Raw genomic sequence first — 23994 nt, 5'->3', positions numbered from 1 at the left:
ATTATTATTTTTCAACAATGAAATTGTTATCATATTTTTAATGAATATAATAATAAATATTATATTTAATCAATCTATAATCATATTTTAAAAGAAATGATTAAAACTTGTCGAATCTAATTGGAAGGTCTAAAGAATGGAGAAAGATTGAGGAATTTCAACTAGTCAAAAAAAAGTTTTTAAAATTTGTAAATATGCATAATCTACGTATAAGAATTAATAAGTACAACAAAGAGTACTTTCTTTTGATAAAGACATACTGTTTTAAATCGAGATGACGGTTGAAACACTGTCTACTCACAGATAGGGGATCCTGAATCAACCTTCAAGACTTGATCCTTATACTCGCTGCTCACCCTTCGAAATTTATGTTTGTGTACTACCAATGAACTTTGTAATTCATCAATGGACATACTATCAATATCCTTTGATTCTTCAATGGATACCACAACATATGTGAACTTCTTAGTTAAAGTTCGTAGGATTTTCTCAACAATCTTTGAGTTAGGCATGTATTCTCTATTGCTCTGCATCTTATTGGAGATCGTCATTATTCTTGTAAAATACTTGGTAATACTTTCACCATTTTTCATCTCTAAAATCACAAAATCTCTCCTTAGTGAGTTAAGAAGAGACCTCTTCACCTTGTCATTGCCTCCAAACTTTCGCTTCATTGAGTCCCAAACATTTTTGGTTGTACTTCGATCCAAAATTTGTTCAAAAATGGTACGATCAATGGCCTGAAAACGATAGTGCTTGACTTGATAATCCTTAGTTCTGGCATTTTCCAATTGTGTTTTTTAGGTATCAGTGAGCACTGTCCCTGCTCTTGGCTTTGTAAAGCCATTCTCCACCAAACTCCACATACCTTTTGCCCTTAGCAAGTTCTCCATCAGCTCACTCCAATGATCATAGTGACCATCGAAGTACGGGATCTTCGTAAGAGTCTTGTCGTCACTTATTCTCTTAGTGTTAAAACACTTGAAGACTGCTGGTTCTTCTCTACAAGCCCAGTGAGGGCTTTGATACCAAATGTAAAGTATTAAGAAATATTACAGAAAAAACAAAACAATTGAATACTAAAGAATATCCTTATTGAAGGAAAAAGCTAGGCTTTTATAAAGCCATTACAAAACAGAAAAACTAAAATATCACCTAACAACCAAGACTAACAGATTAGCTAAAAACACCCTAACAAATCATAGGAAGAGGTAAACTAGGAGACTCCTAACATTTACACACTTCACCTTTCTGCAAATAATCTCGTTGGTACTATCTCTTCTTCCATAGGAAACAAACCGACTTATTTAGCCTCTTCTTGGACTGTAGCAATCTTTCTGGTTCCATACCTCATCAGCTTGGAGCCCTGACATCCCATTAGGCTTCGCTTGTCTTTTAATAATTTTACTAGTGTAAATCCAGTTTCTATAGCAAACTTGACCAAGCTATCAGTTTTTACTCTTCGTCAGAACAAACTTTTTGGTCCCACACCTCAAAATTTAGGAATGTTGACATCACTTAAAACAGTTACATTGAGTGGTAATAATATTACTGGTGCAATGCCCATTTCAATTGGGAACTTAAGAAATCTATATTTTCTTAGACTTGGAGGTAATAAATTATCTGGCAGTCTCCCTTCAGGGATGAACAACTGTACTCAATTTCGCAGCCTTCAAATTGCCTTTAATAAGTTTACAGGCCAATTACCACAGGATATATTCCTCAGTGGTAAACTTATTTATTTCTCTGCTTCTCGCAATTTCTTTATAGGACCCATCCCAAAAGGCTTGAGAAAATGTAGCAAACTGTTAACACTCAAGCTTAAAGGAAACCAATTCACTGGAAATTTATCTTAAGACTTTGGCACATTCCCGCACTTGAACTTTGTGGATTTGAGTTTCAATGAATTCTATGGAACACTTTCATGGAAATGGAAAGATTTTCGCAATTTCTCCACATTGAAAGTCTCAAATAATAATATTTCTGGCCAGATTCCATCTGACCTTGTGACTGCAACTCAGCTACAATCACTTGATCTCTCTTTAAATCAGTTTGATTGGCCCATTCCTAAAGAATTTGGGAAGTTAAAGTTGGTGTACCTCATTCTCAACAATAATCAGCTTTCAGGTGGCATTCCTGAGGAAATAGAAATGCTATTTGATCTTGAACGTCTCGACTTGGCAGCCAACAATCTAAGTGGATCAATTCCCAAGCAGATTGGTGGATGCTCAAAATTGTTGTTCTTGAATCTCAGCCAGAACAAATTCACAAAGCGTATTCCTTCGGAGATTGGAAATTTACACTCTACAAAGCCTTGATCTCAGTCAGAATTTGTTGATGAAAGAGATACCACAACAACTTGGACTGTTGCAAATCCTAGAGATGTTGAACCTCTCTCATAATTTACTGTCGGGTTCCATTCCAGAAACTTTTAATAACATCTTAAGTTTGAACGTGGTGAATATATCCTACAATGAGTTAGAAGGTCGAATTCCCAATATTAAAGCCTTTCAAGTGGCTTCTTTTGGAGCACTTAGAAACAACAGAGACTTGTGCGATAATAATACTGTATCAAAGGCTTGTGTTTCTGAAACCAACAAAAAAAAGGATAATGGGGCAGTCAATCTTGTCCTTCTTCCTCTCTTGGGTAGTTTGTTTCTATTGTTTATTCTGGTTGGAGGCTTTTTCCTCGCCCGCAAAAGAAATGGAAACCAAGAAGCTAAATCGGGAGAGTTGCGCTACGATGCAATATGGAGCCCTTACGATAAAGATATGCAATACGATACCATTGTTGAGGCAATGGACGAGTTTGACTCTTAAGTATTTTATTGGTGTAGGAGGATATGGAGTTGTCTATAGAGCGGCGCTGCCAACAGGTCAAATGGTTGCTGTGAAGAAACTTCAGCAGTCACAAGATGGTGAGAAGATTGCTGATCTAAAGGCATTTAGAAGTGAGGTATGTGTCTTGACGAACATACTCCATTGAACATTACGAAGCTATATGGGTTCTGTTCACACGCCAAGCACTCATTCTTGGTATGCGAATTCATAGAAAGAGGAAGTTTGAGAAAGATACTGAGCAAGAGAAAAGAAGCAATAGAATTGGATTGGATTAGAAGGCTAAATGTTGTTAAAGGAATAGCTAATGCATTGAGCTATATGCACCATGACTGCTTTCTTCCAATTGTTCATCGAGACATTTCCAGCAATAATGTTCTGTTGGATTCAGAATTTGAGGCTCATGTCTCTGATTTTGGAACAACTAGGCTGTTGATGCCTGATTCATTAGATTGGACCTCATTTGCAAGCACATTTGGCTACTCAGCTCTAGGTGAACAATTTGTTGAGGAACAAGATCAAAACACAATCAGAAAGAACCAACGGTCAAAGACTGTTGGTCAAGACCTCAGTCCTCATCATCACAGGTCACAAATCAGGAAAAAGGAGCAACATTTCTTCCCTAAGGAAGAAGGGTCACTTCCACCTCTTCCAAGTTAGGAAGGAACATTAGAATAGGATCAAAAATAGCAAAAGGATCGTTACAAGCATAACTTGTATATAACGGAACATCCATATTCATATAGTCTCAGAATTCTTATGTACATCATCATAGATTAATAAAACAACAGTTTCTTCATGGTATCAGAGCAGGCTTGATCCTGTCATCCCCTACCAATCCAAACCAACCAACAAACACAAAAATAATCTCTTTCACCATGGCACACAGTGACATCATAAAATTATCCAACATTGTGCTAAAGGGCAATCAATATTATTTTGAATGGTCGAGGTGAGTCTACATCAGCCTAAGTGGCACGAAGAAATTAGGGTTTATCATAGGGACCCGAAGTAAACCTCAACCAACCGATCCAAATCAACCGACTAAGGAAGAAATGAAGACAACTGAGGAGTGGCAGACGATAGACCATTTGGTCATGTCGCTGCTCACTAATACTATGGAGCCTCAGATAGCCAAGCTTTGCATGCTCTTGGAATCCTCACAGGCAATATAGAACAAAATGAAAGGCCTCTACGGCCACGAGCGAAATTATGCTCACATTTTTAATCTAAAGCAGGAATTAGCACAGATTAGGCAAGGGACTAGAACAAGCACAAGCTACGCAACAGAGATTTTGACTAGATAGGAGGAGCTACAAAGCTACCTCCCACCAACAATTGATCTAGAAGAGGCGAGAAGAAGAGCTCAGTAAGACCTAGTGTATACTTACCTAGGCGGGTTGGACACAAGCTATGAAGCTCTTCGATCCCAAATCTTGCTGTCGAGCAATCTCCCCTCAATAGACACTGTCATAGCCACCATCCAGCAGAAGGAAACTAGACGGGCGACTATGAGCATAAACAGTGGCTTTGACATTACATAAACCAAAATTTACATCGCCCACTCATCGCACCTTTGCAAGGCGGCTCGAGCGAGATGAGCGCCCGCGAGCATTGAGAGATGCGACCATTGCGGAAGGCAAGGGCACTCCTAGGAACACTGCTGGCATCTCCATCCTAGCCTTCGGCCAGGTCTCAATAGGGGCGAGAGAAGCAGAAGTGGAAGACGAGAGCAAGAAGAGAAAAGAAGGTTCAGCGGCATAGGTATCCATAACCCTAAGGGTTATGAAGAAATGTTAGAGTCGGGGCGGGGAGCTTGTCACGGGTCAGTTTCTTTTAACTTACACCGACCCGACTCAAGCTATCCGACCCGACCCGGAACCAGTGACCCGACCCAACCCGATTCCTCTGACCCGGATCCTGCCCATTTTGCTCAGCTGACCCGATAGAAAAAGCTCAACTTAGAGAATTAATCTCTCAGCTTCAGACAATTGTTCATCTTTAGAAAACCCGTGGGTCAGGTTCGGTTTCTAAAAATTTAATAAAATCATTAAATGTCTCTCACAATTGGATCATAGATTTCGAGGCAACGGATCACATGATATGGGACGCAACGAAATTGCAAAATTTTGTTCCTACTAATTCCCAACATGTAATTGTTGCCAATGAAAATCAAGCTAAAATTTCTGGTTTTGGCTCTTCTCAATTATTGCATAAAGATATTTCTGATATTCTTCTCTTACCTGATTTTAACTCTAATTTATTATCTGTCAGTAAGATTACTAGAAATCTAAATTGTAATGTTATATTCTCACCCTCTAAAGTGTTGTTTCATGACCGAATATCAGGAAAGATGATTGGTGAGGGTCGTTTTGAAAATGGCCTATATTATCTCATAAATTCTTCCAACCGGTGTCTTGTCTCGACCAATTTTGCCAATCCAGCAATGCTGCTCCGTCGGCGGTTTGGTCATCCATCCGATAGAGTCTTAAACCGGCTTTTTTGTTTAAAAATGAACTCTAGTGGTTGTGATATTTGCAAATTTGCTAAACACACTAGATTATCTTTTCCTGTATCTTCTACTATATCTAAAAATATGTTTGATCTGTTTCATTCTGACGTTTGGGGACCTGCCCCTGTCACTTCATACAATCTTTTTCGGCACTTTGTTACGTTTATCGATGATTACTCCCGTACCACTTGGGTTTATTTGCTCAAAGGTAAAAATGAAGTTTTTTCCTGCTTCCAAAACTTTTTTAATTTTATTCAAAATCAGTACAACGCCAAAATTAAAACTTTTCATTCAGATAATGGCACTGAATACGTAAACAAAATTTTTTTGAATTTTTTCTCCACTCAAGGGATTTTACATCAAACCATCTGCATTTATACTCCCGAACAAAATGGGGTCTCTGAAAGGAAAAATCGCCATCTCCTTGAAGTCACTAGATCCCTTCTTTTTCAAAATAATGTTCCCCATATTTTTTAGTCGGATGCTCTTCTAACCGTTGCCTATCTCATCAACCACCTACCAAGTCCCAAACTCAACAATCTCAGTCCTCTAGAAACTCTCAAAGGCTGGAAAATAGACTTAGGACACATTCACACTTTTGGTTGTACAGCCTTTGTCCACATTAGGTGTCACCATAAATTCGACAGCAGTTCTGTCCCGACTGTATTCCTAAGATACTCCTCTGCTAAAAAGGGGTATAAATGTTATGACCCCTCCAATCATAAGTCCTATATCTCTCGGGATGTGTCATTTGATGAAGGTTCCCCGTACTTCACAGCCAACACCACTACCGATCATGGACCCTCTACTTTATTATTTCCGAATAACTCTCTCTTTTTTGACAGCTTAATCTAGGAACCTACATCTGACAAGGAGTACATATTCGAGGCAATTCCTTCAGGGGGAGACAATCTCACTACCGAGGCACCTCCTTCAAGGGGAGAGAATGAGCCACAAAAAGAAGGAATTGCCCTACGAAGATTATCTCGGCTAATCAGACCTCCTGCCAGGCTAAGGGACAATGTGTCCTATAAGGTTTCGTATCCAGTCCAACACTTCATTAATTACTCTTCAGTATCCAAAGAATATAAGACATATCTAGGGAAACTCACATCAAACACTGAGCCTACCTCCTTCTATGAAGATAACACTAACCCCAATTGGTGTAAAACTATGAAGGAAGAACTTCTTGCTTTAGAAAAGAATGACACATGGGATATTATCATTTTGCCCCAAAATAAAAAACCCGTAGGATTAAATGGGTATATAAGATTAAGTACCAATATGACGGTACCATTGAACGATATAAGGCTAGGTTAGTTGCAAAAGGATTCACTCAGACCTATAGAGTTGACTACCAGGAAACTTTTGCCCCTGTAGCTAAAATGAGTACTGTTCGCATATTGTTATCAGTCACAACTAATTCAGGTTGGAGTTTGTTCCAAATGGACGTAAAGAACGCCTTCCTTCAGGGATCTCTAGATGAAGAAGCCTATATGACCCGTCCTCCAGGACACAGGTCTTGCCTTCTTTAACTTACATACCAAGGAATGGTCAGACCATTCCTTGGTATGTAAGTTAAAGAAGGCTATCTATGGATTAAAGCAGTCCCCAAGGGCATGGTAATGCCAAGCTAAGCCATTTTTGTTAAAAATCAATTTTCATAAATGTGTTTCAGATTCATCTATGTTTGTAAAATACACTCACACATCCACTATTATTATTCTTGTTTATGTCGATGACATTATCATAACTGGTAATAATAATGAGGAAATTGAAGAGGTAAAATCAAAACTAAAAGGAGAATTTGATATCAAGGATTTAAGTCAACTATCATACTTTCTGGGGATAGAAATAGCCAAATCACATAAGGGCTTATTTTTATCTCAAAGAAAATGTGTTCTCGACCTACTAAAAGAAACAGGAAAGATAGGAGTAAAACCAATGAAAACTCCAATGGAGACTAAAACCAAACTAAACCTGGAAGAAGGGGAACCTCTTGACAACATAGGAAATTATCAGCATCTAGTAGAAAAATTAATATATCTTACTGTCACTAGACCTGATATTGCCTATGCCCTGAGCATAGTAAGCCAGTTTATGCATGCTCCTCATACCAGTCATCTGGATGCAATCGACAGAATACTAAGATACCTTAAAGGCACTCCAGGTCAAGGTATATGGATGAAAAATAATAACGATGCTGACACTATAGTTGGTTTTTCTGATGCAGACTGGGCTGGAAGCTGTGACAGAAAATCGACTTCTGGATTCTGCATATTCGTGGGAGGGAACTTAGTAGCTTGAAAAAGCAAAAAGCAAACGGTGACCGCGAGATCGAGTGCAAAAGCAGAATATCGAGCCATGGCATCAACAACCAACGAGCTCATTTGGATCAAACAAGTGCTTACCGACATGAAAATAGGATGCAAAGGCCCAATGAAAATGTACTGCGATAATGAGGCAGCCAGACACATTGCATCCAATCTTGTCTTTCACGAATGAACCAAACATATTGAAGTAGACTGCCACTTCATAAGGGAAAAGGTCTAGTCTGGGGAAATTGAAACTCCATTCATCAGAAGTCATGAACAATTGGCAGATATCTTTACTAAGGCTCTAGACAAATCACATTATCATAGCCTCCTCAGCAAGATGGGTTCCATTAACTTGTTTGAACCCACCTTGAGGGAGAGTGTTGAGGAACAAGATCAAAACATAATCAGCAAGGACCAACAGTCAAGGACCATCAGGAAGAACCAACAGTCTTCTATTGGTCAAGGCCTCAGTCCTGATCATCACAGGCTACAAATCCGGAAAAATGAGCAACTTTTCTTGATAGCAAAAGGACCATTACAAGCATATCTTTTATATAACAGAACATCCATACTCATATAATCTCAGAATTCTTATGTACATCATCATAGATTAATAAAACAATAGTTTCTTTACAATTTTTGGTTTCATCCCCATTTCTTTATTGCTAATGCATTACTATTATTGTTGTAAGACTTAAGTGTGGTTGGACATTATTATGTAGAGCTTGCTTACTCGATGACAGTGAACGAAAAATGTGACGTCTACAGTTTTGGGGTTGTGACGCTCGAGATTATAATGGGAATGCATCCAGGTGATCTCATTTCATCTCTTTCATCATCTTCATCATCTCCATGGATTGAGCATAAGACACTGGTGAAGGATGTGGTTGGTCAACGGCTTCCAACTCCTCAAAATGGAGTTGCCGAAGGAGTGATCCATATTGTAAAACTTGCAATTGCATGTCTGAGTGCCAACCCTCAATGCCGGCCAAGCATGTCTAACATTTCTTCGCAGCTATTAGCAACATGGCATCCGCTGACAAAGCCATTTTTAGCAACAGCTTTGGGAGAAAATTATGGTCCATGAGAGTGTCACTTGCTGAGCCTTTCAAACAGTGTGTCATATGTGCTGCCAGTAAATGTTGAATATTTCCTTTCCTATTTTCGTTTTTAATGCTTTACAGTCCCTTTATATCTTTGCTTTGTACTCTATGCTTCGTTTATCAGAACATGTCATGCAATGTTGTGGGCACCTTTGAATGTCAAGTATGTGCTAAACTGGCTCATATAACTTGACATCTCCGTAAGAGTATTTTGTGATAACTAAATGATTAATAACAGTTTACTTTTTTTAGTATACTTGAATCTAGACACTATAAGAAAATTTATCTATAAGGGGAATTCTCATCGTTAAAAATTAAAATTTATCTAGAGTTAATCAACAAAGTGCAGGCAGAATCCTTATAGGTGACAAAGTACTTCTCCCCACAATTCTTATAAGTGACAAAACACTGCTACATACTCAAAGGCTCGAAATAACAGTTTATGTCGCTGGATCCCCTGTTTGATGCTCTGTTAAAAAGATATTAATAGAAAATTGGATTGTATCCATATCTATTATGAGTACAAAACATCTGAGATCACTTCCCCTTTTAACAATACGATACACATTCACAGGCAAAGAGGGAGCCCAATCATACTAAACCATTCACAAGCTAGAAGAAAACAAAAATTCAGAATACCATGAAATCATAATGGAATTAGTGAATCTTGAACCTCCATAATGTCGCATTCAAACAAAACTTATGGTGAGCAATGGGAATTCGTCAATCTATGTTAAATCTTCTAACTAGGATGACGAGAGTTCTTTGACTGAATTCTGCTTGGTCTGTGGTGTTCTCATATGCAAGATTAAGCGTTTCCTACCTTACCTTACTTTCCCCAATCTTCAATCTATCTTCTTAAAGCAGTTGAATTTCTGTGCAAATACGTTATGTGCAGGTGGAAATAGAGCTGGATGTATAGTCAGGTCTTGAAACTCATCACTCATCCACTTCAGTTCAATATCCATTAGCTCTTTCTCTTCTACCTGTTCTATCTCATCGGTTGATGCTTCAGCAGCTTCTGCCCTTGAACTAGATGCTTCACCTCCAGTTATAAATTGGATTGCCATTTTATTGTAAAAATCAGTCATTTCTTGCACGCAGGTAGTCAGTTTATGTCGGTCCTGATACAATTCATTATTCGCATTCATGACTGACTACGCAAGTATATTTGAAAAAGAACAGTAATTTAAATGGACGGATTGATAATTTTATTTTACCAATTTGATCTCACCGTCTGTGAACGCTTCCTTGTCCACTGATTGAGGGGCGACAGAACAAGCGACAAGAATAGCTGATGCAGCTATCACTGAAGGCTTGAATTGCGTAAGGTTTATGTCTGAAACAAATGATATCAGTTATGTTCATCAGCTATGAGATTTTATTTTATTTTATTTACCTCCTTGTGATTGAATTATCAGCTTAATGACATTTGCTTTGAAGCTCTCATCTACATCTGATACTAAAGGCAGGAAGTTCGACACAAAGCACAGGGCATTTACACTATAGGAACGCTCCGAAAGTTCTTTGTGAATCAGAGACATAACCTTCTTGATAGCCCAATTTTTTATGTACAGATTTGGCCTGGATTTCTGTTCAAAGAAAGTAGTGCAGCAATACATGAGTGACAGTGCAAGCAGTGGGCATTGAAGAATGTAGGCGCAGTAGATATAAGCAGATAATATACCAAGAATCTTTTGTATTTGAAGGATCTGTTCCTCGTCTTCCAAGCAACACATAGGCAACTAATTGCCAGGACTCGGACGCGATAATTAATATCTTTTTTTCTCAGAGTCTAATAATAAGCCCAGAAGTTTAAAGTCAGTAAACTAAGCAGATTACTGCAACTTGTACAATTAGTGAAGTCAGTTTGTGCTTTTACATTACCGGCAGTGTATGTTTTGAAATGAATCGATCGAAGAAGTTCATAGCAAGATATGTAATGGAGGCGTCGAGTTTATCATGATTTGAAATCTGCAACAGATTTCAAATTTGTAAATAATATACGGAATGGAATAGAAAAGGTCCCAAATATTGATAAGAGAAAAGGAAAAAGACTGGTACATTTTCCTTCCAAGCAAACAGGAATTATCCCATTCAAGAATCAGTATATGTACTTCAGAAAAATCGGATTAAATCTAAAGATCACCATTAAGAGAAGAAATTAAAGCATACTCAGTCTGTCATTGCATTTTTTAATTTTCTTTCAGTTGTTTATATAAAATTATAAACGCGAAGTCTTGAAAACGTTTCTTTCCACAGGCCAGAAAGAAACACAAGAGTTGAATTCCTGATTATTTTAATGAAAAATACAAATTTTCTTTCTCTATGCTTTCTTAGTAACCAAACAAGATTGTACCGTCCTAATCTTTCATGAGACGAGAAGCTAAAAGAAGCTGCCAAGACTTTTATGGTAACAAAGAAACCATAATGAAACTCAGGGATTCATGTATTATATATTCCCCATTTTCTAATCAGCCAAACAGCGTTAATTATACTCTTCAAACTCCAACAATCAAAGGCAAGATTACGATATCAACATAACAAAGATTTCTTAAGCAAACAAGAACCATTTCATATCTACATTTGTTTTCTTTTTCTCTTTGAACACCAAAGAAAATGCTGCTCAAGAAAGGTTAAAAAAGAATCGCCTACTTCAGCGATCAGAACTGCAACATTGGCTCTAAGAATCCGAACAGCGGGGTTATTACAGGGATCAACGTCCATAGACTGAGATTCCTCATTCAAGTAGCTGACAAGTTCTCGACTCTGAAGAACTGGTAATGCCTCTCCGAACTTATTCTTCAGTGCTTTCTTCGGGAACATGGCTCTGTTTTCTTGTTTTCTTGAGAACGAAAAGACAAAGAAAAGAAAAAAAAGAAAATGAGTTCGCTTTTCTTCTTCTTTAACTAAGGAAACTGAAAGGTATACGGCGGCTCTGTTAAATATATAGATGCAGTCTGTTTCCCTCTTTGCACAGTTTCATGAAGTCCGTTGTTAGTTATGCATAACGGTTTTTCTTTTTTCTTCTCTGCAAGTTACAGTTTACCACGTAAGCACTTGATTGGCACAAATTTACCGGCAGTACAAATATGAATTAGGTATTCTCTGGATGGTGAGTTATTTTCTATATAAATTTAAATTTGATATTATATAAAATATTGACATTGTGATTTATTTTAATATTCTAGTAGAATTTAATATTTATGAAAATGAAAGCTACAAATACCAACATTTTCATTGTTTAATTTTTTCTTAATATTTTAATTATTTATTTATAACATGCTAATATGAATAAATTTATTACTCTAATTTGATTTTTTTTTTAAGTAAAATCTCTTTTTAAGATATAATTTCTTTCAATCAGGGATAAGATATTAATTTTTTTATATATAATATTATTTAGTTTTTGAAGTATTGCACTGATATGTAATTTTAATGCTTATTATAACAATTAATTTATTAATTATTAAATTATTTTTTATTGAATAATCATTCTAATCTTAAAATTAGGGCTTAATTGTCTGAAATATCTTTGAGAATGAAAGTTTACTCTTCTTTCTTATTAAGTGCTTTCTTTTCTAGATTTTAAACTGTTCCCTTCTGTCTTAAACTGTTGACTTGGGCTTGTGTTTTGAATTACCTGCTTAAAAATAAGCCCAAATAGAATTTAAGCCAACGGAGGCTTTACGCGCCGCCAATTCTTCGGACAAAAAAGAACAATCGTCTTCTTCATTTACGGTGACGTCTGAACCAACGGATACGGGAGCATACAGGTAGCCGTCGTCATTTTAATGATTTTAAGAAGATATGCTGGTTATGTATAGTGCGGCAGCGCTGCATATTAGAGATCGTCGTCGTCAAAAATTTCAACTGCAATGTCAAGGTTTTTAATTTTATAATTTAGCTTCAATTAAATTTTCTTCTTCTGGAATTTTTTATTTTTTTATTTTTTTTATTTTGAATAATAGCAATCTGAAGTTAGCTAATATGTGCATTAGTCCAGTTGAATGGAATTTTCACAAAATCATGTCTGTTTTGGTATGATCTCATTCCGTTCAAAGCATGTTTTTCCTCTTAAGTTGAAAGAATTGAATTCTGTTCTAGCAATCATGAGGTTTTCAAACCATGGGAGTTTAGTAAATAGAATTGAATTGAATTCTTGCGTTTCTTTCAATTCCATTCTGTTGAAAGATTTTAATTTTAAATGATTATGAATGAAGTTTCAATGTCTATTATGCCATTTTTTTCAGTTTAATTTTTTTTTTCGTTCGTACGTATTTAACAATTTACATGTTTTTCAAACATGAAAATTGACCAAATAAAATTCATTTCCACTGAATTTTTTGTTAATCAGGTCTTTGTGTGTGTGTTATTTCTTTCGATGTGTAATTCTTCTTAATAAGCTTTGATACGCTGTAATGAAGTATATAATTATGTTTATTTGGTAAATTCGTAGTGTAGAGTTTATAAGTATCAGTATTATGCACAAAATTATATGTTCTTATACATAGGTTGTGTTCAGTTGCAAGTTCATCAATGTGAAATCAATTTCCCAATTATTTTCTCTTTCTACCCTAATACTTTTATCTCTCTGAAACGACTTCTCTTGATATTTTTTGGTGCTGTTTCTACCACTTAAAACTGCAAAATGGTAATAGAAACATGCATATTATCTGCAGATTTTTGGCATTTGGAAATGTCAGGAGGGTTACACATTCCCTTCTGCCTAGCAGGAATACTATTATGTCCCAAGTAAAAAGTAACGGGTTGTACAAGTATTCCATGGTTGAGTTCCCATACACTCTATGGCGATTATACTATCAGAATATACATTCATTTGCAGGGGACTCTCCTTTCTTATTACGTGGAGTGAGGCACTCCTTATTGAATTGTAGAGAATCTAGAAACTTCTACACTCATTATTTAGCAAGCTCGTTCTTTTCATATTACAGTGCCCAAATTGCTTGGAAGAGGTTTTCTCAAGTATGTTTGTATAATAGAACAACTTTACTATGCCCTATAAAAAAAATAGCTTGTGCCGTGAGTCTTGCTTTGACTCGATCAAATTTGGTCGCTCCTGGTGTTATTGCCTTTATCTTCGGAGAGCTTGCTTGGACTCGACATCGAACATGGGCAGAAGCAGAAAGTACAATGACAAGGGATGCTAGGTATAAGCAAACACGAGATGGCCATATTGATTTGACTGCAGTGCTGCTATCATTTTTTCGAGGGCATACTTTTGTTACTTAGAGCTGTTTATTTAGCAGTTTTGTTCTTTCCTTGTGTGGTTATGGCTCCATTTGCAGATTCTCGAAGCTACAAGTTTAGGAAGACTTGGCTTTGTGTTGTTCGCTGTACACTTGAAAAAGCAGGACCGGCTTTTATTAAATGGGGTCAGTGGGCTGCAACAAGACCAGATCTCTTTCCACAAGATGTGTGTGCCGAACTTGCTAGACTTCATACTAAAGCACCAGCACATAGTTTTGGATTCACCAAATTGACTATTGAACGTGCATTTGGACGTACGCTGCCTGAAATTTTTGCTACCTTTGAAGAGGAACCTGTAGCATCTGGAAGTGTTGCTCAAGTTCATCGAGCTACTTTAAAATATCGGTATCCTGGTAAGGAGACTAAACCTATTCTGGTGGCTGTAAAGGTTCGACATCCAAGTGTTGCTGAAGCAATTCGAAGGGACTTCGCGTTAATAAATTTTGTTGCCAAAATATCTAAGTTTATTCCTAAACTAAATTGGTCTAGGTTAGATGAAAGCGTACAACAGTTTGCTGTATTCATGATGTCCCAAGTAGATCTTGCGAGAGAAGCAGCTCATTTGAGCCGTTTTATCTATAATTTCCGTGCATGTAAGGATGTCTCATTCCCAAAGCCTCTTTATCCCCTGGTGCACCCAGCTGTACTTGTGGAAACTTATGAACAAGGTGAAAACATTCTACACTATATTGATGAGCTCGAAGGTAACAAAAGAATTAGAAGTGCCCTTGCTCATATTGGAACACATGCACTTTTGAAGATGCTTTTGGTAATGTCTCATATTCTTCTTTGTTTATCACTTTCTACCCTAACAATAGTTTGGCCCATTTTTTAAAATTATTCCAGGATTCATGCTCTTTTTTTATTTGCAAACTTATAAATGAATCAAGTGACCCTCTCAGGTTATAGATTTTGAAGCCCATAAACGATTCAACAAATGACTGATATGTGTTAGAATATGCAGCCTTAATGATACCTAATTGTTTTGAATGGTCAAGAAAGATAAGGTTTGCACTGATTGCCCACAATCATATAAGTCCTTTTCTGCAGACTAATTAGATGATTGCATAAGTAATAATATTTATGAAACACACAAGCCTAGGAACTTTTGCTCTGTGTCCTAGTTTTTATGATTCATATTGTTTATAAATGCTTGAAGCTAAAAATGTACTCATAGGGAATTCATTAATCCCTTGAATAATTAGATCGTCTTGATCTTAGTTTCTTCATGTGTACGTATTAGTACTGTTGCATGTGTTCAAGTGACAGTCTTTGCAGCAGATACAGAAGTAAATTACAAAATATTATACTTCTAAGTTGGGAATGTGATTACTTATATGCTTTCTGAGTATGTTAGAGCTTTCAAGGAAAAAGAAAGAGGGAATCTGGGAGAGATAGAACAGTAAGATTTTTGTATAGTGCTGGTCCTTGCTTACTGGGGATTTGGTGTAGTCAATTGAAGAAACGCCAGAACTTTAAACTACTATGATAATTGCCATGGGTAACTTTTCCCTCACTTCTCACTTATATTCTGTTTTAACGATCTTGAGGACCAACATATTGCTTTTCTTTTGAAAACTTTATACCTTATGGAGGATATGTTATTATTCTTCTCATTGTCAGTAAGATCTCTGTCTTTAACTAATGACTTGCTGTTTTCTCATCCTCTTCTCTTCTTCCCCTTCCTCCTGTCTCTGTCTCTATCTTTCCTGAAAAAAGGAATTCATTCCTTGCCCTTTTCTTTTTTCTTTTTTCTCACTTCAGTATATTGAGCGACTTTGATCATCTTGAAGTTGCTGTTTTGGTTTCCGAGCTACAAAATTCAGAAGTTTGGTACTCGTCTAATGATGGTGGTGTTGAAATTGATTTATAATATGTTAATCATTTTGCAGGTAGATAATTTTATTCATGCAGACATGCATCCTGGAAATATTCTTGTTCGATTAACTGATGACAAGCTATCGCATAAACAGCTTTTTGGATCAAGGCCTCAAGTTGTTTTCCTTGATGTGGGAATGACAGCTGAACTTTCTAAGAGAGATCGGAGAAATGTACTTGAATTTTTTAAGGCTGTAGCCCTTCTTGATGGTCGGACTGCTGCAGAGTGCATACTTAGGTTGGCTAAACAGCAAAATTGCCCAAATCCTAAGGCTTTCATTGAGGTAAGTTATTTTCTAGATTATGTGGTGGGAAGGTGATGTACTGGCTTGCTTTACCAACTGAAAATTTATTTCTGTTTGTAGCATGCCATTTATGAAATGATTGAAGAGGCCATTGTTGCTTCTTGTTCCATTTCTAGAGAATCCATATTTAACTTTTTTAAAGTACTAATGCGTTGCATCTGTATTAAATAAATCATGATTTTCGCATCTGCATTAAATAAAATCTTGCTGTTCACATAAACATGTATCAACCTCCTTTAGATGACCCATTGGGAGGGAGAGGGAGAGAGAGCAGGAGTGCGAGAGTTTTTTTTTTCTTTTCCTTGTGTCCACTCCTATAAGTGACTTGCTGAGAGAGAGCTCGAGATGGAGTAGAGAGAGAGAGAGAGAGAGAGAGAGAGAGAGATTTTCCTTTTTTCCATATGCACTTCTGCTTTTGTAATAAGATTTTTTATTCACTCTTCATTCTATGTTTTTAACAGAAAGAACTTCTAATTTTAATCGGCACTTTTAGACATTGTGAACAACCACTTGCCTGATTATCTATGGTATATGTTCTTCACTTGTAATTATAAGCATGCCTATCAGATGTTAAATATTAGTTTTTTTTTCTTTCTGACATATATGGTGTCTGCCATGCTATTGTAATGTAGATATAGCAAAATGTTTCTGCCTGTTCCTTCAATATATTCATGAAACCTCTGAATAATGTTGGAATATATGACATGAAAGATTTTTTAGGTCAGTTTAAACATGGTTCTAATTGTATAACACTGCAGCTCAGTTTCTTTGAATTAAAACTCCAGTTTTATACTGTACTTATGCAGTGACATGCCTCGACTTGAGGTTCTTAATGTTTTGCCTGCCCTTAATTTGGTTGGGCAGATCTGATCAGATTTATGTCATTTGTTGGTTTGCAACTAGTAAAATGGGTTTGCTTCAATTGTTGCATTTCTATATCATCCATATGAATTTGGAGGAAAGCTAAAGCATGCCGAACTGTCAATTGGGACAGCTAGTTTTAGGTTCTCCAGTCATTTGGGGGAATTTTTGCACTATCAAATGTTTGCAGAAATTAGAATGTTTCTCCAAGATTCTGGATGCATTATTTTTTCACAGATAAAGTATTTCATTCTCTGCAGCTTAATTTTCATGCTCTTCGTGTCTGAGATTTAATGGTTATAGTTATTTAGTCCACATTCAGCTGTACCAAAGCACTAGTATCGAACAGTTATAGTTTGATTTTTATTTGTTGCTGTATTTAGAACATATGATTTCTATAGCAGTGAAATTCCTCATCTTGATAATTCTTTCTTTGTTCATGCTTCTTTCTTGAAGTGTCATTTGTTGTTATATTGTTAACATGCTAATTGTTGCTGAGTTGGTTAAATAGGCTTGAAAACTTATTTTTGGGGGGCTATGATATAATTTGACTGAATTGTATCAAGGTCTATTCATTTCAATTTTTGTATACTTGGAGAAATTTTTTGGTTTGCAACTAGTAATATGGGTTTGCTTCAATTGTTGCATTTCTATATCATCCATGTGAATTTGGAGGAAAGCTAAAGCATGCCAAATTGTCAATTGGGACAGCTAGTTTTAGGTTCTCCAGTCATTTGGAGAAAATTTTGCACTATCAAATGTTTGCAGAAATTAGAATTTTTCTCCAAGATTCTGGATGCATTATTTTTTCACAGATAAAGTATTTCATTCTCTGCAGCTTAATTGTCATGCTCTTCGTGTCTGAGATTAGAGGTTATAGTCATTTAGTCCACATTCAGCTGTATCAAAGCACTAGTATCGAACAGTTATAGTTTGATTTTTATTTGTTGCTGTATTTAGAACATATGATTTCTGTTGCAGTGAAATTCCTCATCTTGATAATTCTTTCTTTGTTCATGCTTCTTTCTTGAAGTGTCATTTGTTGTTATGTTGTTAACATGCTGATTGTTGCTGAGTTGGTTAAATAGGCTTGAAACTTATTTTTGGGGGGCTATGATATAATTTGACTGAATTATATCAAGGTCTATTCATTTCAATTTTTGTATACTTACTATGTGAGAATTTCCGGTTGTTTTTTCAAAATTTGCTTTGATACCTACAAACAAGTTTTTTACTTACACAGGAAGTTGAGAAATGTTACAATTCCTGGAACTCCCCAGATAATATATCTGTTCATCCAGCTGAATGCATGCAGCAACTGCTTGAGCATGTTAGACGCCATAAAGTCAACATTGATGGCTATGTTTGCATCGTGATGGTAACTACTTTGGTTCTTGAGGTAAGATCTGATTATCATCTATCTACATTTTATTTTTAAACTTTGAGTCTCCCCAAAAGTTAGAAAACCTTGCAAGAATTTTGTTTATTTGTCATGCATATATTATTCTTTTTTCTACATGTACTGCTACCTCTCCTTGAGCCTAAAGAGAGAAATAACTGTCATCTCATATGGGAGTAAAGCTAGCCTATTGAAGGTCTTTGACACAAATTGGAATACAGAACAGAGGGAGATGCATGGCGGAGAACTGAAAGATATTGCTAGTACAGGAAATTGTTTCCATGCATTCTCTTACTTTTATATTGCATTAGCTCTATAATGTAAGTGTTAACCTAGCATTAAAATATCAGCTTGAATGAGTTTAACTTTCATTCTGCTTTCTCCCTGATGTGTCTAGGGATGGCAACGGAAGCTGGATCCAGAATATGATGTGATGCACACTTTGCAATCATTGCTATTTAAAGCTGATTGGGCCGAGTCACTCTTTTATACAATTTGAGGGTCTCATGGCTCCATGAGATATGGCTTAATGATGAGAATTGATTATGTGGATGTGTTTCTTCTGGAGCTTAGGAACATGCTGAAAGGTAACCGAGTAAAAAAATTTCCTCTCCAGTTAAACTTCGGAAGAGCCATTTGTTTTAGTGTCAAGTCGTTAATAATAATTCAATCCTTCAAATTGGCCACTTACAGAACAAAGCTCTTAAAAGTTCTCATTGGCTTATTCAGGATGAGGAGCTTTGCAAAAGGATTATCTAATTAGAAAATGTTAAGCATACAGGTCTTAGACATTCCAGTGGCCATTATAAAGAGATTGGTGAATGTTGCTCTGAATTGAGAATAAGATATGAAGAGCCCTCATTTTCATTTGTAGACAAATTTAATGCAGGGTGAAGACCAATGGGTTTGAAGGTTCTTGCCTGTACTAGTGATTTAGTATTGAGATTCTATCAGGAAAAGAGACACACATGTGAATATTTCTTGTTAGCAAGATTCTTTTCCTGGAAAATTAGTTCGTGAGAAATTTGGAAGGAAGGAGAACAAGAAGTCGGAAATGCAGTTCTGAAAGAGGTGAAAATGGAGTTGAACCTGATAATGACGACAAGAAGTTCACTCAATTTTTAGGATAAACTGGCACAGATTTTGTTAGATAAATTCGAAGGAATTGGTTTAGACCCAGGGACCTGAAAACCGCATAAAGAGCAATAGAGAATGAAGTGAAGCACAGTAAAACAACGGAGTTTTTTGTTATCAGTTAAATTTCTGTTTTCTGAAATCTTAGTGTTTCTCTCATCATTAACTGATCTTAAACCTTCGTTTTTCCTAATAAAGATGAGAGTTTCTTTCCTGACACTCTTCAACATCCATTGTTTGAGTTGCTTATTCTCTACCTTCAGGGAAACCATAAACTGTTGGTCATTGTTTTTCTTTTGTGCTGATTGGCTTTGTCAATCCTGGTTTATGGTAAATAATCTCACATTCAGATACTAGATCAGGCAAATCAAAATTTACAAATGAGCAAAAATAACTAAATATTGCAACCAAATATCAAAAGAAGGTCCAACCATGAAATTACCTTCTGAAATAAACAAAAAAGAACATTCTGGACAGCCATGAAATACTTATATTTGTGAGGCAGTCTTGGTAAAGACAAAAAGTTAACCCTTCCAAGATGATATTAGATTACTGAAACTTTCCCTTTTACAACAAAGTTTACTATGTGCCGACTATGTATAATATGTCTTGATCTAAGTAAGCCAAAAAGATTATAATATGTTAGTTTTGTTGAAAAAAACAAAATCAAATGAGAAAAGAAAAGGAAATAAAATGAAATGAATGATCAAGAGAATCGTAAAATAGCAAAATAATATATATTGAAGTAATAATAAAAGAATAAAGAAGTAGAGAGACCAGAAATAATAACATAAAATATGATTATTGCTTTTTATTTTAATAAAAAAAATATTATTCACTAAAAAAGCAAATACGATTTTCATGCCCTAATAAGATATTACAATATTGTATTTTTCCCTTTTCTTTTTTTTATGTGAGTTGTGAATTGTTTATAAAGTTCTAATCCTACTTTAAAATGGATATATCAATTACATATATTAAATGAAAAGCAGGAAAAGATAAAATGTTTTTACTGTTTATTTGTAGATTAAAAGAGAAAGTTAAAAAAAAAAAAAAAAGGTTAGCTTTCATAAATTAGTATTTATGAGAAAAAAAAAATTGACATATTTGATTTATTAAAAAGAAAAAAGAGTATTCTCTTTATTTCTGTTTATGTTGGAATAAATTAGACTGTAATTTTGCATGATATTGCAGTAAGCCGAAGAACTCGCCTAGCTAGACTACGTCATTAATTGTACACGTGGCAACATTTCACTTATTACTGGACCCAGCAAACCGTTATCATGCATAACTAACTACCTAGAGAGAGAGAGAGAGAGAGAGGAAGTTTCACAGACTTATATCTAACTGACTTAGCTTAAATCACATTTGCTTAGGAAAAAAACACTCTCCTCATCTTCTTTTCTTTTCTTTTTTTCTTTCTTTTCTTTTCTTTTGTTTTCTTTTCTTTTTCTCTCTAAGCAAACAGAAAAATACATTAAGAAAAAAGAAAAAAGAAATGGCAAAGTTTAGCCACGATCCTCATAAGCCATCACTGCACAGGCTTAGATACAACCCTTGTAAGCCATTACTACTGTGGCATGAGCGGCAAGCACTTGAAAAATACTCTAGCATGGAGTCCCCAGCTCTGAGTGCTGATGCCTTTAACAAAGTAGAGATTAGGGCTCTTAGACAGAATGTTGCATTCTTTCTTGCTGAAGTAAGTTGTTCTTTCTGCTGGGTTTCTTACTGGGAAAAGAAAAAAAAGAAGAAGAATAAAGAAATGTATTGTGAATAGTTTAATATGTTTCTTTATTTCAGATTCTTGTTTTAGTTGAGAAATCTTTTATCTTGGAATTTTTAGAATGTTATTATCTTGTGCTGGATTCTTGAGAAATCTTTTGAGTTTCAGGGCTTCTTTTTCTGGCTGTATGTGGGTTGGTTGTTACAGTTGAAAAAGAAATCTTGGATTCTCGATTTGTTTCTCAAAGTAAAAGAAAGGATGCTTCTCTTATTTTAGGTTTGAGAAATACTTAAGTTTGTGTTTTTGGTTGGTTCTTGTAATTATCTTGCATTGGAATATTCTTGTGTCCCTGTGAAAGAGAAAAGGAAAATATTGGTTCTTGAATGTATTGATCTCTTGAAGCTGATTTCCTGTAATTTGCTTTCCTTTTCCTCAAAATTCTATTTAACTAATTTGCTCTTATATGTTTCCTCATTCCATTAACTTTCTGATACTAAAAAATATTGCAGTTTACGAACATACACTACCTCGATCTCTTCGTTCCCTATATTGCTATGAACTACTTCGATCGATTCATTTCAGGAAATAATAAACTGCCGGTACTGAGAATTTTGCAGTCTGTACTAATTATTCTGTATGCTTGACTTAATTGATCGATTCCTTTTGTATGACTTGACTTGAGTTTCTTGGCTTAGACTTTCAAGAATAAAGATTTTAACTATCGTTGGCGTATCCTGGCACTCTGTTGCCTGTGTCTTGCCTGGAAAATGAGGAGACAATCCTTCAGAATCAAAAGACTTTTGGTAATTATCTTCTGTTTACAGTAACAAACATTTTTCAATTTGCGTTTCTTGTACTGATGCACTACTTTCTTAAACAGCAAGTGAGAACGGATCTTGGTATCTATGGAGATGATATCCTGAAGGTTGAGATTCTCATTGTCAGAGCACTTAATTGGCGCTTGCGTTCTATAACTCCCCTGTGCTTCGTGCAGTACTTCTGGTCTTTAGTTGCACACCCAGCAATCAAATCAAATGCCAAAGAAATTATAGTTCAATCACAGGGAGGTAAAAACCTGAAGCCAGCTTTTTATGTTGAGTTGAGATTGAACTTGTGTTGTTTCCTGAGAATATTAGGAAATCGAATTGCTTCTTCTTTTTTCAGACATACGCTTCACACAATACAATCCCTCAGTTATAGCAGCATCAGCTGTTCTTGTCTCTTACTATAACGAACCTGCCTGCAGGCAAAAGCTTATTGGAGGAAATATCAAATTGGTAAGAAAAGTAAATCGATCATTCATTTACTTGACGCATAGTTGTGTCTTTCCTCATTACATGCAGAGTAGTGATTTTCAGTACTATGTTTTGTCAGGATCAAAGACAACTAGAAGACTGCACCAAGATGATGACTGATATGTGCAAAGAAAAGATGATCCCTTTTGTTGAGAGGAAGTTTTACCTAGGGGAGTGTTCGAAAGCAGGAGGGAATTTTGAATCATCATCTGTATCTGGAGATTTAACAGCAAACAGACCTGAGATAGAAGAGTTATCTCACAGACCTGGCAAGGAGCCAATTGTGGACAATTCTGTAGACCCAAGTCAAATAATGGAAGATTTACTGAAGGAAGCTGGTCGTGCGAAGGAGGCTACAAAGAGAGCAAAAGATCTGCAGATAATACATCTTGAGCTGAAGTGGATGATGAATGTAAAAGGGAACCTGACACTAGATCCCTCTATGTTTCCACCTGAACCTGAAACTGATCAAGAAGTAAAAGAAGAAAAAGAGGATAAAGAAGAAAATGAAGAAAAACCACCTAAGAGGATGCACTCTTTTCTGAAGAAGTTTGCCTGCTTTGGAAAGATGAAGGCTAATTAGTCTAGTTCATTGAACCTAATGTACCACTGCAAATACTACAGCCCCAAGTAGCATGGAATCAAACATGTCATCCTTGGGTAGAACTTTATATAGATGAATTTCCATGACTTACCATAAATTCTGACTGACAATGATTGGATTGGATTGGATTAGATTGATATTGTAGGAAGCTTCTGTGGTTTTGTGCTATAGCATTCTGCTGTTTAAGCTCCACTTTGCCTTGTATATGACTTCCATAGCTTATTAAGCGTTACAATTACAAATAGAATGTCAGGACACATCATAATCAGTGTTGAGCTTTGTTTTCCTGAATAATGTTGGAAGGATATAGAAAGGAAAGAAACTATCTGACCCTGTTTCTTTTACTCAAATCTTGTTCCACAGGGACCAGTATCTCTAGAATTCTAGCTTTGATGAAAATAAAGATGTATCGTAGGCATTTTCTAAGCATGAGAAAGTGAATTTGGCCCCTGAAAAGAAATTTTCTAGAAAGGCCGTTTGGTTCTGATTTTGAGTGACGAAGGACATTGCTTGAGCCTAATTGTATTAGAGTCCATTAAGGACTCTGATATTCCTAAGAAAACATTTTCCAATTCCCATTGCTGACACTGTCAAGGAGATATAAGTAAAGTAATGGGAGATTTATTGAAGGAAGATGATCGCATGAAAAAACCTACAAGTGGATCTGAGATACTTATGGAAGTGGGTGACGAATGTAAAAGAGGACCTGACACTGGATCCCTCCATGTTCCCACCTGAACCTGAAGAAAAAGA

At 36.0% G+C, this 23994-nt stretch overlaps 1 protein-coding gene and 2 pseudogenes across 1 annotated transcript; all 3 read left to right on the top strand.

The window, feature by feature from the left end:
* The first annotated feature begins 905 nt into the window (after nt 1-905).
* LOC8282927 lies at nt 906-8755 on the top strand (annotated as a pseudogene).
* Nucleotides 8756-12286: 3531 nt separating this feature from the next.
* Nucleotides 12287-19848, top strand: LOC8282929 (annotated as a pseudogene).
* A 135-nt stretch (nt 19849-19983) lies between these two features.
* Nucleotides 19984-23343, top strand: LOC8282930 (cyclin-D3-3). The gene is made up of 6 exons (XM_015723352.2): nt 19984-21318; nt 21852-21941; nt 22038-22145; nt 22223-22409; nt 22507-22619; nt 22717-23343. The coding sequence occupies exons 1-6, from the start codon at nt 21118-21120 to the stop codon at nt 23218-23220; spliced, it is 1203 nt and encodes a 400-aa protein (XP_015578838.2). The 5' UTR covers nt 19984-21117; the 3' UTR covers nt 23221-23343.
* Nucleotides 23344-23994: the final 651 nt, after the last annotated feature.

The sequence above is a fragment of the Ricinus communis genome, chromosome 9, assembly GCF_019578655.1.
Source record: "Ricinus communis isolate WT05 ecotype wild-type chromosome 9, ASM1957865v1, whole genome shotgun sequence".
NCBI classification, from domain to species: domain Eukaryota; kingdom Viridiplantae; phylum Streptophyta; class Magnoliopsida; order Malpighiales; family Euphorbiaceae; genus Ricinus; species Ricinus communis.
The sequence above is the reverse complement of the archived record's forward strand: the minus strand, read 5'-3'. Positions and strand labels throughout refer to the sequence as shown.